The sequence below is a fragment of the Exserohilum turcica genome (assembly GCF_000359705.1).
Source record: "Exserohilum turcica Et28A unplaced genomic scaffold SETTUscaffold_14, whole genome shotgun sequence".
NCBI lineage: Eukaryota > Fungi > Ascomycota > Dothideomycetes > Pleosporales > Pleosporaceae > Exserohilum > Exserohilum turcicum.
Genome location: NW_007359959.1, coordinates 1,186,945 through 1,199,247, shown reverse-complemented (window position 1 = coordinate 1,199,247; position 12,303 = coordinate 1,186,945). Strand labels below are relative to the sequence as shown.

General features: G+C 54.0%; 3 protein-coding genes and 1 non-coding gene across 4 annotated transcripts; 3 read left to right on the top strand and 1 right to left on the bottom strand.

The window, feature by feature from the left end:
• Positions 1-255: 255 nt before the first annotated feature.
• SETTUDRAFT_t117 lies at positions 256-343 on the bottom strand. The gene has a single exon. It is a non-coding gene; the product is annotated as a tRNA-OTHER (tRNA).
• Positions 344-5,178: 4,835 nt separating this feature from the next.
• Positions 5,179-6,869, top strand: SETTUDRAFT_176424 (uncharacterized protein; the record flags this gene model as incomplete). Its single annotated transcript, XM_008025461.1, has 3 exons — positions 5,179-5,390; positions 5,438-6,305; positions 6,357-6,869. The coding sequence occupies 3 exons, from the start codon at positions 5,179-5,181 to the stop codon at positions 6,867-6,869; spliced, it is 1,593 nt and encodes a 530-aa protein (XP_008023652.1).
• A 2,154-nt stretch (positions 6,870-9,023) lies between these two features.
• Positions 9,024-9,872, top strand: SETTUDRAFT_106661 (uncharacterized protein; the record flags this gene model as incomplete). The annotated part of the gene is made up of 1 exon (XM_008025460.1): positions 9,024-9,872. One exon carries the CDS (start codon positions 9,024-9,026, stop codon positions 9,870-9,872), a length of 849 nt encoding a protein of 282 aa, XP_008023651.1.
• A 1,173-nt stretch (positions 9,873-11,045) lies between these two features.
• SETTUDRAFT_176422 (uncharacterized protein) lies at positions 11,046-11,956 on the top strand (the record flags this gene model as incomplete). Its single annotated transcript, XM_008025459.1, has 2 exons — positions 11,046-11,451; positions 11,556-11,956. The coding sequence occupies 2 exons, from the start codon at positions 11,046-11,048 to the stop codon at positions 11,795-11,797; spliced, it is 648 nt and encodes a 215-aa protein (XP_008023650.1). The 3' UTR covers positions 11,798-11,956.
• Between the last annotated feature and the right edge of the window lie 347 nt (positions 11,957-12,303).

The following is a 12,303-nucleotide window of genomic DNA, read 5'->3' as shown; positions in this document are numbered from 1 at the left end:
TAAGACGTGCAGGCTTAAGGCCTGCAAGTAACTACGTAGGCTAGAATTTAATCTAGGTACAAATTGAGTAGGTACAATGTAGGGGGTTATCTAAATGAAGGTGAGGCTCGTAGCCTAGAGTTTTTTAGTGAGTAACTCTCTCAGATCTTTCACTTTAAATGAGTCTTCCTCTCAAGTTTTAACGAGTAACTCTCTCAGTCGAATAGGTAGTTTAATGAGTAACTCTCTCATGTGGGTGGACCATAAATATGGTTGTGAGGGGAGAAGGATTCGAACCTTCGATCTTTGCTAACGTGAGACAGCAGAAAATTTTCCAGGCGCTCCACCACTGCGCCATCCCCCCACTAGAAGCTATATATTAACGTTGCTAACTCTGCTTTTATTATTAACGTTAATTTTCTGCACGTAGCTTCTTATTCTTCTCTATAAGTATTATTGCTAATTGCATTACAAGCTAAGCGCTTTTCGTGAGCTGGCGTATTGCAATGCTTATTAGGCTCTCTAGCTGCTAGCGCAGTCGCTCTTAGAGATAGCGTAGCTGCTGCTAAACCTCTGCTACTGTATGTGGTGTCTCTGTCTGCGCTACCGTCTGCGCTGTAACGTTGTTATCTATAGTAGTCTGTGGTGGAGACGGCGTCTGGACGACAGTTAGCGACGATAGGACGCGATCTAGATAAGGAGGGACAAGGCCTGTCGCCTGAAAGCCTGCCTGGATATTCTGCTACGTGAATATAGTTGGTCGGATCCGTGTATAGGCTGTAAGAAAGTCTATCTTGTCAACATGGTAGACGCTATGGCGGGCGAGCTCTTCGACCTCGCGTCCGTACGCGCGCTTGAGAGGGGAGTAGCAGCTCACGTCTAGAGGCTGTAGGAGGTGCGATGTATGAGGCGGCATACAAAGAGTGATGATCTTATTCTCTGTGCAGTACTAGTCGAACTCTGGCGTAGCGTGGCTACTGTGGCCGTCTAGAATGAGAAGACGATAGACTCCAGCCGTACGAGCGGCTGTATGCTAGTTAAAGTGCTTCACCCACTCTACACCTAGCTCGTCTGTCGTCCAGCCGTTGTCTAAAACGCCAATAGTCTAGTCTGATGGGAGGTTACGATACTAAATATCCTGGTGGACCTTACTAGACAGGATCACGAAGGGTAGAAGACACTAGCCAGATGCATTAATACACTCGATAGCTGTCACCCACTTGCGATTGCCTGGCTGTACGATAACTGCGCGACCAACTCTATTAGAGCTAGTAACTACCTTAGACGTGCTAGCGACGCCTATCGCGAAGCTAGTCTCATCAAAGTTGTAGATATCTTAATCTAGGACACCGTACGCCTAGCGCGTCTCCTCTACTAGCTTAAACTAGGCTGCTATTACGACAGGATCCTTACAGGAGGCACGCTGGCTATGTAATCTCCTAGTCCACTTTATCTAAAGCTTTAGCTGGCTCTGGATAAAGCGCGACACCTATTTCTTGCCTATAGATTGTGGAGGTGGATCTTGGCCACGCGCTGCGAGTAACGCGTCTGCCATCCGTCGCACGTCGATGATATGAGGCGGAAAGCCTCGTTAATCTAGCTCTAGAATCCACTGAACAAGAGACTGCTCCTCAATAGGTGATAGCTTACGCCTAGTAGACGGAACCTCTGATCGTGGCTAAATACCGCGGAGGCGTGTCTAGAGCGTCGATTTTAGCACGTCGTACGCTTTCGCGAGAGAGTAGATAGATTGTTTTAGATTATTACAATAGGACGCTATAGCAAGACTTATTCTACCTTTATAAGAAGTCTGTATAGAGCGTTATTGTCGCGGCATAGTAGTGGTTGTGGAGAGTGTCGCGTCGAGTTTAGTGGGGCGGCTAGCTTATTGTTCCGGCTAGCTTACTGGTCCCGCACGTTATATATGTCAACAACAACAACAACAACAAATGCCAAGTCATGAATTCTGTCTGCACAAATCTCCCTAGCAACCATAACACGTCATCTCCGTCTAAACTTTGATTTCCCCAGCACGGGCCTCTTAACCTCAGCATCAGCATCCTCATCCTCTTGTTTCTTGTTCTTCTTCTGCTTCAGACCCGCCAATTTCCTCGCCACAGGACCATTTTCCTCGTCTGCGATTCTCCGCTCCTCCCGCGCCTTATCCAGGGCCATTTGTTGCTCCAGTTCAGCTTTCTTGTTGAATTCGGTTTCCAGGATGCGCTTGTCGCGCGCCGAGTAGCCCTTTTCCTTGATGGAATAAAATACAGCGCCCATATCCGCGAGCCAGTGCGGATCCACAGATGTGACGCACGACATGTATTCCTTGGACGTGAGTATGAGTTCGTGGTAGACGACGTAGTCCGGGAGGTAGCCGAGGCCATAGAGTGCAGAGGTGGGATGCAGCTGGATGGTGACCGAAGTACGCAGATTGATGTATTCGCCGATGCCTTTTACCTTTGCGGCTTGGTGGTAGTAGCCGGAGCAGATGCACTTGCGGATGACGTCCCAATCTGTGCCGCAGGATACGAGGGCCATTTTCTGCTTGCTCATGATGTCGAGGATTTGGTCGCGGATTTCCTTGGCGCGACGCAGCGCTTTCGGGTGCAGGAAGTGGCGGATGCACCAGCCGTCCGAGTAGCCGTTGACTTTCCATTGCGTGTATACGTGCAGGAGCGTGAGGTGGTCGGATTCAGGGACGAAGAACTTTTCTCGCGCTGCATCGGATTCTTCTTGGCGCTCTTTCGGGCGGTAGAAGACGGAGGGGACGGAGAGCATGGCGACTATGGTGAGCATTTCCTCGCTGCATTCGTATTTGGTGGCCGTGATGATGAGTTTGGCGAGAGAGGGGTCCATGGGGAAGGCAGTCATGGTGCGCCCGAGGTCGGTTAGGTTACCAATGTTATCGAGGGCGCCGAGGGCCCAGAGGTCGAAGAGCGAGGTGGTGATTGTATCTTGAGGTGGTGGATCCATGAAATCAAAGTCTAGCAAGTCTCGCACACCGAGCGACTTGAGAAGCAGGACAGTGTTGGCGAGATTGGTACGCTGGATTTCTGGTATTGTCTGGATGTAGAACTCGTCCCTGAAGGCTCTTTCAGTGTACAGATGAAAGCATTTTCCAGGTCCTGTGCGTCCAGCGCGACCTGCACGCTGCGAGGCATTGGCTTGGGAGATTGGTGTAATCTGAAGCGTGTCCATGCCCATCTTTGGATTGTAGACTTTGAGCTTGGAGAATCCCGCATCCACAACGTACATGATGCCGTCGACCGTCAAACTCGTCTCTGCAATGTTGGTCGCTACAATAACCTTTCGCACGCCTGGAGCTGCTCGCTCAAAGATTTTTGCTTGCAGGTCGGCAGGCATCTGGCTGTAGATGGGAAGGATGCTGAGTTTTGGCGGATCATTCAGAAGCTTGAGTCTTTCTGCGACAAGCTCGCAAGTAATCTCAATATCTTCTTGGCCAGTCATGAAAACTAGGATATCGCCAGGCCCTTGCGAGACGTGGATAGCCAAGACTTGCTTGACAGCGCTGTCTACGTAATCCTCGCACGGCGATCGCGAGAACTGAATGTCGACGGGAAACGTTCGCCCTGGGATGGTGAATTCTGGAGCACCTCCGTAGAAGCGTGAAAATCGGTCGGCGTTCATAGTGGCCGAGGTGACAATCAGCTTGAGGTCTCGTCTTCGCGCCAAGACCTTCTTGAGAAGGCCCATCAAGACGTCGGTGTTGAGGGCTCTCTCGTGCGCCTCGTCCATGATGATGCACGAGTACTTGTCTAGGTCAGGCTCGACCAGCGATTCTCGGAGCAACACACCATCCGTCATGTACTTTATCCTGGTTTCCTTGCTGGTGCAGTCTTCGAAGCGAATCGCATATCCGACTAGGCCGCCGAGCTTGACCTCCATTTCTTCGCTCACACGTTTCGCTACGCTCATGGCCGCGACTCGACGTGGCTGCGTACAGCCAATGAGCCCGTCCTTGGCGTAGCCGTCTTCGTAAAGGAACTGGGTCAGCTGCGTGGTCTTTCCAGAACCAGTTTGACCAACAACGATGATGACTTGGTTGTCTCGAATTACACGAAGCAGATCCTCGCGAACTGCAAAGGCCGGGAGGTACTGTCTCTGTTCTCTGAGGGACTTGCTCTTACTGAAGGCACTGGCGCCTTCTTGCTTGCTGAGATGCTGCGCAAACTTGCTGCCGCCCTGCTTCTCCTCCTCCTCAGGCCCGGGTGCAGCACTATCGGTGTCCTCTTCCTTGATGCCCATGATATTTCCGAGTGTGGTTCCTTTCGCGCTGGTGGCTTCTTGTGTCTGCTTTTGTCGTTCTTTTTGCTGCCGTTTCTCCTTGACCACGCGACTGCCGCGCCGGCTGAATACCGCCATATCGCTCTGAGGGTCTCGTACTGCCGGAATGGGGTCGATTTGCTTGGTGAAGACCGTCTTGCCATCTAGGAAAGGGGGTTTGAGGTCGTGTACGAGGATATGTACGCGCATGCTCTCCTCATCGTCGTCAAAGTCATCATCGAAATGTCTTCTTTGAGCGACTCCCGACTGCAGCATTCGGTTCGTTTCCCACGCATCGACATCCTTCTGCTTTTGCTGTGCCCTCATGCTTGCCCGGTTGTTCAGCTTCTTTTCGGTCAAAGCAGCCTCCCGCTGTGCATCTAGCCATGTACTCTCGGCGCCACCAAAGGGGTTGTGCGTGTCGTCACCAAACGTGTGTCCATTCTCTTCACCGCCGTACCAGTCGCGATCGAGGGCCATTGAGTCGAAATCGTCCACCAGAGGCTCAGGGCCATCAAAAGACTCTTGGGATGGCCCCGCGCCATTTTCGTGGGCTTTGGACGTATGCGCGCCAGAAGACGCGGGCTTGTTTGGCTTGCGAAACTTTGGGCGAGGCGCGATCGAGTATTCTTCGGGGTCAAGCTTGCGCCGTTTTGGGCTATGTCCGCGCTCCATGGTGACGGTCAAGGGTGTGTTAAGGGACTTCCAGAATATATGTTCGAGGGCGCGGATTTGCGCGTCGTGTTGTTGGCGTCCAGAAGGCGGGAAAGTTGATGCTCGGAGGTCCGCAATTATCGATAGGAAACTAGCTTCAGCCAATCGTTGCGGGGCGCCCAAAATTATTTCCAACTTCTGAAAAGATCCCCACGCAACTTGCGCTCACTCACTGCGCATTCCTCCCGCTGTATCGCAACAATGTCTATGATCACAGCGACAACATGGGTGCCGCGCGGATTCGCAGCACCCTTTCCTACAAGATACCAATTCGACGAAGACGAATACGAGCGCATTTCAAAGCTTGCGAACCTGCAGCTCGAGGACGCCAAGGAAGAGCTCGAAGAGGCGCAAGCTGAAGAAAAGGCCAAGAGCAATGGAACTTCGAGTAAGGCTGCGAAGCAGGAGGACGAGTGAGTACACCCCCCGGTATGTACCACAAAAAACTAATTGGGTCAAGGGACGACGACGACGATCTCAAAGAATACGATCTCGAGCATTACGACGATGAAGTCGCGCAGGACCAGGGCGATACCATGGCCATGTTTGGCAACGCAAAGAATCTAGTCTACCACCAGAACGATGAGGATGACCCATACATCACCATGAAGGGCGGAGACGAAGAAGACGAAGAGGACCGAGAAGAGCTACAAATTCTAGCAACCGACAATCTTGTATTGGCTGGAAGGATAGAAGACGAGGTGGCGCATCTGGAAGTCTATGTCTACGAGGACGAGGACGACAACCTCTACGTGCACCACGACATCATGCTGCCCGCCATCCCGCTTGCCGTCGAATGGCTCGACCTGCCCGTGGGCAAATCTTCGGAAGCAAGCGAAGGCAAGGGTAACTATGTGGCTATTGGGACCATGGACCCAGACATCGAGGTCTGGAACTTGGACGTGGTAGACGGCATGTACCCTGATGCCGTACTAGGACAAGGTACCGAAGATGCCAAGGGAGACAAGCCCAAGAAAAAGAAGAAGAAGAGCAAGAAGGCCAACGACGAGTTTCACGTCGACTCAGTGCTCTCCCTTGCAGCCAACCGTCACCACCGCAACCTCCTGGCCTCAGCGTCGGCGGACAAGACCATCAAGCTATGGGATTTGAACACGACAAAATGCGCAAAGTCATACACGTACCACACAGACAAGGTGTGCTCCGTGGCATGGCACCCGGTCGAGTCGACTGCACTGTTGAGCGGTAGTTATGACCGTACTGTTGTGGCGGCCGACATGCGTGCGCCCGACGCAAAGGCGCCACGATGGGGTGTTGAGAGCGACGTGGAAAGCGTGCGGTGGAATCCTCACGACCCTAACTACTTTTATGTACGTGTCCCGCTGCCAAGATATTTATATAGTATGTACTGACTAGGATAGGTGTCCACGGAGAAGGGCATGGTGCACTACCACGACGCTCGCAATGCACCCAAAGACCCTTCTGCGTCAAAACCTGTGTGGGTCCTACAGGCCCATGACGAGTCCATCTCGTCATTCGACATCAATCCGGTGATCCCTGGTTACCTGGCAACGGGTTCTACGGACAAGCAGGTCAAGCTGTGGAACGTCCAAGAAAGCGGGCCCAGCATGGTGGTGTCGCGAGACTTGGGCGTTGGCAAAGTATTCTCGACATCATTTGCCCCTGACAGTGAGGTGGGCTTTCGGTTAGCCGTTGCCGGCAGCAAGGGCGCGGTGCAAATCTGGGATACGAGCACCAACGCGGCGGTGCGTGCAGCGTTTGCAAGCAAGGTGCCGGCAGTCAGAGGAGATGGAAAGGAGCGCCTCGTGGGTCTGGAGGAGCAAGACACGGACTCGGACTCGGAGGAAGGGGAGAGTGACGACGAAGGCGGAGAAGATGGGGAAGACAAGGGATGGGAGTCGATGGAGGAATAGGCGAAAGATACCCTGAGGTTGTGCGAGAGGACCAAGCAGGCATGGTGTCGATTTGCCGGTCCAAGCTTGGCCGAGTAACTTTGCAGCTGGCGTGATTGTGTAGGCAGTGCGTGAAGTTTGTTCGCAGTGCAGTAGCAGAGCGTGTATGGTGTTTAGTCATTCATGTTTCCGCGGATCAGAATGGCGAGCCATGGGCCCCGCAGGGCGTTTCATCAAGTGTCCGATTGATCCGCCTTGGGGATTCTGGCTCCTTTCATCTCACCAAGCCCCGCTCAGCCTCGCATAGCCTTGATAACAGACGCACACGTCAACGTCACCACGCCGTAGGGCAAAGTTTATGGAAATCTGATGGGTTGTGTTGTTGCTTCGCGTGCGCCCCAGGCGGGCCAGCAGCGAGTCATAGGCAAACATGGTGTGAACGCTGACGAGGGGCCTAGCAGTAAAGGGCCGCCACAAGCGGCCGATCAACGGCAGTAGGTCATATAAAAAAAAATTCCTCTTGTAGGTCTGGGCCAGCGGACACAGGCCGCCCTCGTAGTGGGACCCGCCGACGATGCCTGCGAGGTCCAAGTCTCGATCCGGCGACATGGTCGTTGCTGGGTATGCGCTCGTTACTCCAGTCGGGCCTCCCTTGGGGGGTTTGAAACCCCGATGCCGCGTAAGGCAGATAGTGGCAGCATGCACGACGTGGCTCCAAATAGGCAGGCTGCGGGGATTGGATTGGGCCGGCAACAGCTCGATTGGGGCACGCCCAGGACGGGGGCCGGGCCAGGAACAGGCAGGCACGGGCGAATGGGGAGGCACAGCGCCTGCCGCCCTGAGTCGGCTGTGTTATGCTGCGCCCGCACGCGGCCTAGCGCGACCGGGTGTTTCCTCGCACAGGCCAATGAGCGGGCACGGCATCCCGTGCCCTGCTCGCTTATGCGTCTCAGGATTGCGCCGGCCTAATTGGTCTGTTTGCTTGTTCCACGCGCGCGCGCCCGTGTGGTTGGCGGCATTTTGTCTTGGCTGTTTCAATCTGGGCCAGGGCCAATAAGCTCATCCCTCCACTCTCGGCCTCTTCACGCCCTCGACGCCTGTCCTAGATGAAGCCGCGTGTGGCATTGACAGCTGAAATGACCCCTTTGACAGCCTGCCTACCTTGCTTTTGGCAAGCCTGCATTACTATAGTCTCTACTCTATCCATCAAGGACCCCCCCTCCCTCCCCCGCCCACAAGTCATCACAGCGCCACCACACTCTATACTCGGCTCCGTCGTGTGCCTCCCCCTCCCGCCGTGCAGATTCTATATATTGCCTGTCCGCGCTGGTGGGCCACCCCCCTTGGTCGCGCCTACCCAATCTCTTGGAGACAGCACGGCGCTCGATGCGCTTGGCCTGGCCGCTTCCGGGGCCTGCTGGTTTTTCAACGCCCCCCCCAGAAGAGGCGCTGTGTTATCACGCGGCCTTCTTCTATACCACCTCGCCCGCCCCTCGCTCCCTTTCTTTGGCCTTTGTCTTCGTTGCCTCCACAGCAGCAGCCTTACCCTCCTTTTGCGGCCCGGTGTTCGCTCCTTCACGACCCAACTACTCCTCTTCACACTCGCACACGTTCTTTGACAGACGGTCCTTGTTCATCTTCTTGCTCCCCATTCGCCACCCCCCCTTCCATTCTTCGCCGCTCGCTGCCAGCTCAGTATCGCGACAAAAAAAACAAAAAACAAAAAAAGACTGGAAAATAAAATAAGAACACGTCCCCAAGACATCGACCGGCGCCATCACGTTACTTGGACTACCCTGGGACACCGTGCAGCCGACCGTCGAACACCGAACTCGTGACATCACCACAGCCAGTGCGAGTCCGAATTCACCGCAACTCTGCACCACCTGAGTCCTGAGTGCTGCCTCGTCGGCACCGTCAAGCACACTACGCAAATCGTTGCCCGCATTGTTTCTAGAAAACTGCGACAAGTGCATTAGCGGAAGTCTTAGCCGTCAAGTGTTTCGACCTCGTGCCAGCAACAAGCGCAATCTATCTCCGGCTGCTACCCCGCTTATCTGCGCCTCACTCAAATAGCGACCAACGACAGCTTCTGCCAATATTAACGGCCCTCGGAGGGATCGCTAGACGCCATCTTGCAATATCGCACTTGCTTCTCGAATTAATTTCAGCAATATGTCTCTTGCGCGCGCAGTGACAAGGCGCATGAAGCGGACAGATGAGCCGAAAGAGTCGACTTCGCCCACTCGCAGCCAGAGTGTCAAAATCATGGGCACCATCGACCGCAACAAGATTTCTCTTCCCATTGCCCTCATCTCGACGACGAACCAGCTTTCGTACGACGCGCCCGACATTGCGACGCTGAAAACGGTGTCCTCGATGGCTGCCCTCAGCCCCTCTTCGGCAGACGACTCGGACCACAGCGTGTCCACACGCTCCCGCGCTTCCTCGCACGGATCCAGGGACACGACGCTGACGGATGCTTCGTCTGTGGACCTTTCGCCCATTTCGCCAGCGGCCAGCCAGTTCGCAGGCCAGCTGCCCACGGGCGGCAAGCTCAAAAAGTCGGCCTCGACCACTAGCCTCAAGAGGGTCAAGGAAGAGATTGTCGAGCCTATTCCGAGCATCCCAGCGAGGGCACTTTCGCACAGCAAGCGCGCACATGAGCGATTGGCGCACCAGCGATCTCTCAACAACGTGGGTTCTCGCGGCAGCATGGGCTCGCGGGGCAGCATCAGCTCCCTGCGCAGCTCGCGACAAGAGCAGCGCGCATCACTCGACATGTTCAAGGGCACGATTCTCGAAGAGGGCCACCCGTTTGGCCGCGAGCTCGAGCAGCTCAACGAAGTTGTTGAGGAGTTTGGCGGCGTAGTGCGTGACGCCGAGGCCCAGGCCGACTACTCCATCATGCAGACTAAGAACCTGGCCGCCTATTGCGCAGCTGACTACCTTGCGGAGATCAGGCCACTCTTCAGCCAGCGATTTGGCATGCCTCACCCGGCGCCCTCGATGGCTTGGATTTGAGACGGTCATGAAGTCGACTTTCCTTGGCCCCCCCCCCCGTGCGTCCTAGACGGTCTCTATTGCTTGCTGCTCGATACCTTAGACGATGTCTTAACGTTTTCATACTTCGTGTGTACATATTAGCGGACTCTGGCCTCGAGCCGTGCCGCCTCCTCATTTGTCTAATCTTAGTTTCTTGTGTTTTATACATATTTTTGGTTTGGTTGGTTGGTTTACTGGCCTGGGGCGATGGCGGCGCGCTCTGACAAGGGCGCTTCCGGAATCTCAGCGTCAGGACTTTTTTTTGGGCACAAGAATCCCACACACTCGTTAACGATTTCTCATGCTTATCTCTCTCTTTTTCTGTTGTTGTACGAGGCTATCAGGAAAGGCGTTTTTTTTTTCGCCTCGACATCCAGTCGTTTTGGTTGGAGTCGTTGTTGGGGAGTAGTGGGTTACACTGCATCCATTGTCTCAGACGTACATATTCCAGAATGAAAAGAAACCACATTTTTTTTGTACCACGACTGCTCGTCATCCGACTTGGCTGGTGTCTTGTGCATGACCTCGAGACTGTGCACAAAAACGAGGGCAAGGGTTGTCCCCCATAAGCGCGCACCCCCCTCACATGACGTGATTGTGTGTGTGTGTCTGTGTGCGCTGTGCGTGTGTGGTGAACGGTCCGGGCGTGCCGCACAGGTCTTCGGCACTTACAGTAGACATTGCCTGCCCAACGCCCACCCATTCACTTCGTGTCTTGCCTACTACGTATACGCGTCTTGTCTCACCCGCCTCCACGCTCGTTCAAGAGGGGCAGGGCTCGCGAGCACACGCTTTTCAAACTAGGAAGGTTCCATCTTTCTCGTATCTGACACCTGGGCGTGGAAGCTCGCATGTGCCATGGTGAAATGTGAAGTGTGAAGTGTGAAATGTGAGATGTGAAATGTGCAAGGCTGCATTACCCCCCAGAAAGAACCATGGAGGGGCATGTCTTGGCGCGAGAGGCCCCCCCCCCCATGTGGCAGGTGAGGCAAGTGCAAGCCGCCCGGCATCGGCAAAACACGTCGGCAGCCTTTTCCCTTCTCGTCTCAAACTTTTGATGCACATGGACGTGCCTTGTCCCGCGTGCAACAGGGCCAGCCAGCTACCCAAACAGTGCCCAAACAGTGCCAACACCACGCCCGCCTGCACACAATGATATGCCGCTCGTGTCTCCGGGCAGCGTCCCGCTCCGCCCGCCAAATCGCTGCGCCGCCCGCCTCTCTGCGCCCCCAGCCCACCACCCGCTTCTTCGCAACCAGCTCGTCGGCGCACTCGCCGCCAGCCGCGACATCGACATCTGCCGCGCAGCCCTTTAGCGAGCCATTGACGCCAGCTGCGAGTCCCGATGCGAAAGCCACGGCCGCCGACGCAGCAAAGAAGAAGGCTGTGCCCTTGGTCAAGAGCAGCGTGCCCGCGGGCCAGCCACTCAAAGGTCTCAATTTCTTAAAGGACAGGCAAGACCCCATTGCCGCGCCCGACGAAGAATACCCCGCGTGGCTGTGGACGCTGCTGGATCGCCAGGAGAAGAAGGCAGATAAAGCGGCGGGGGATTTGTTTTGTAAGTCTAGATATCCCCATTCTTTTTATGCTTGAATGCCGTCTTCAACGACGCTGCTGCTGCTGGAGAGAAATATAAAACCATGCTAACCACATGATAAACAGCAAAATCAAAGAAACAGCGCCGTCTAGCTGCAAAGCGCCTCCGCAAAGAACAAGCCATGAACCCTGATATGATGGCGCCAAAGATAGCCATATACGAACAAACAATTGATTTGCCGGCTGGAGACGGCTCGCTGGCGGGTGCTGTGCGCGCGGCAGATGCGCGAGATGAACTTACAAAGGCTATGCGGAATAAGCGGAGAGCTTCAATTAAGGAGGCTAACTTCCTGAAGGCTATGGGGTAGATGACTGTTTGAGGTGGGTGAGTGGGTCTCTGGAGACGCTGTGTGAGAGACTTGGAGAGAGAGAGATGGGGGAAAGGGGGGGGCGGAGAAGAGAACACCCGAATGAAGAGATTCAACAGCTATCTCTCTCTCTCTCTCTCCTTGCAAATATGGGAAACGGAATGGAATGGAAATTCCCTCATGCCTTGCTGGTGCTGAGGTGTGTATAGAATCTGTATATGATATGATATAAATAAACAGTTTTATTTTCAAGTCACGATGATTCACTTAATCCGGATATACTATACTCTTCAAACAAACAAACAAACTAGAGTAAGAAAATCAATAAAGGCAGGTAGGCCAACCACACGTCCATCTATATATGTATGCGCTTCTTCTCCTTTTTGTCATCCAACCAACTACCAAGGTCAAATCCAAGATTACAATCCAAAAGTAGAAATGCAAATTCGATACAGTCGTATTAAATACCTAACTATCTAACTAATTCACTATCTACTCCTTTCTCT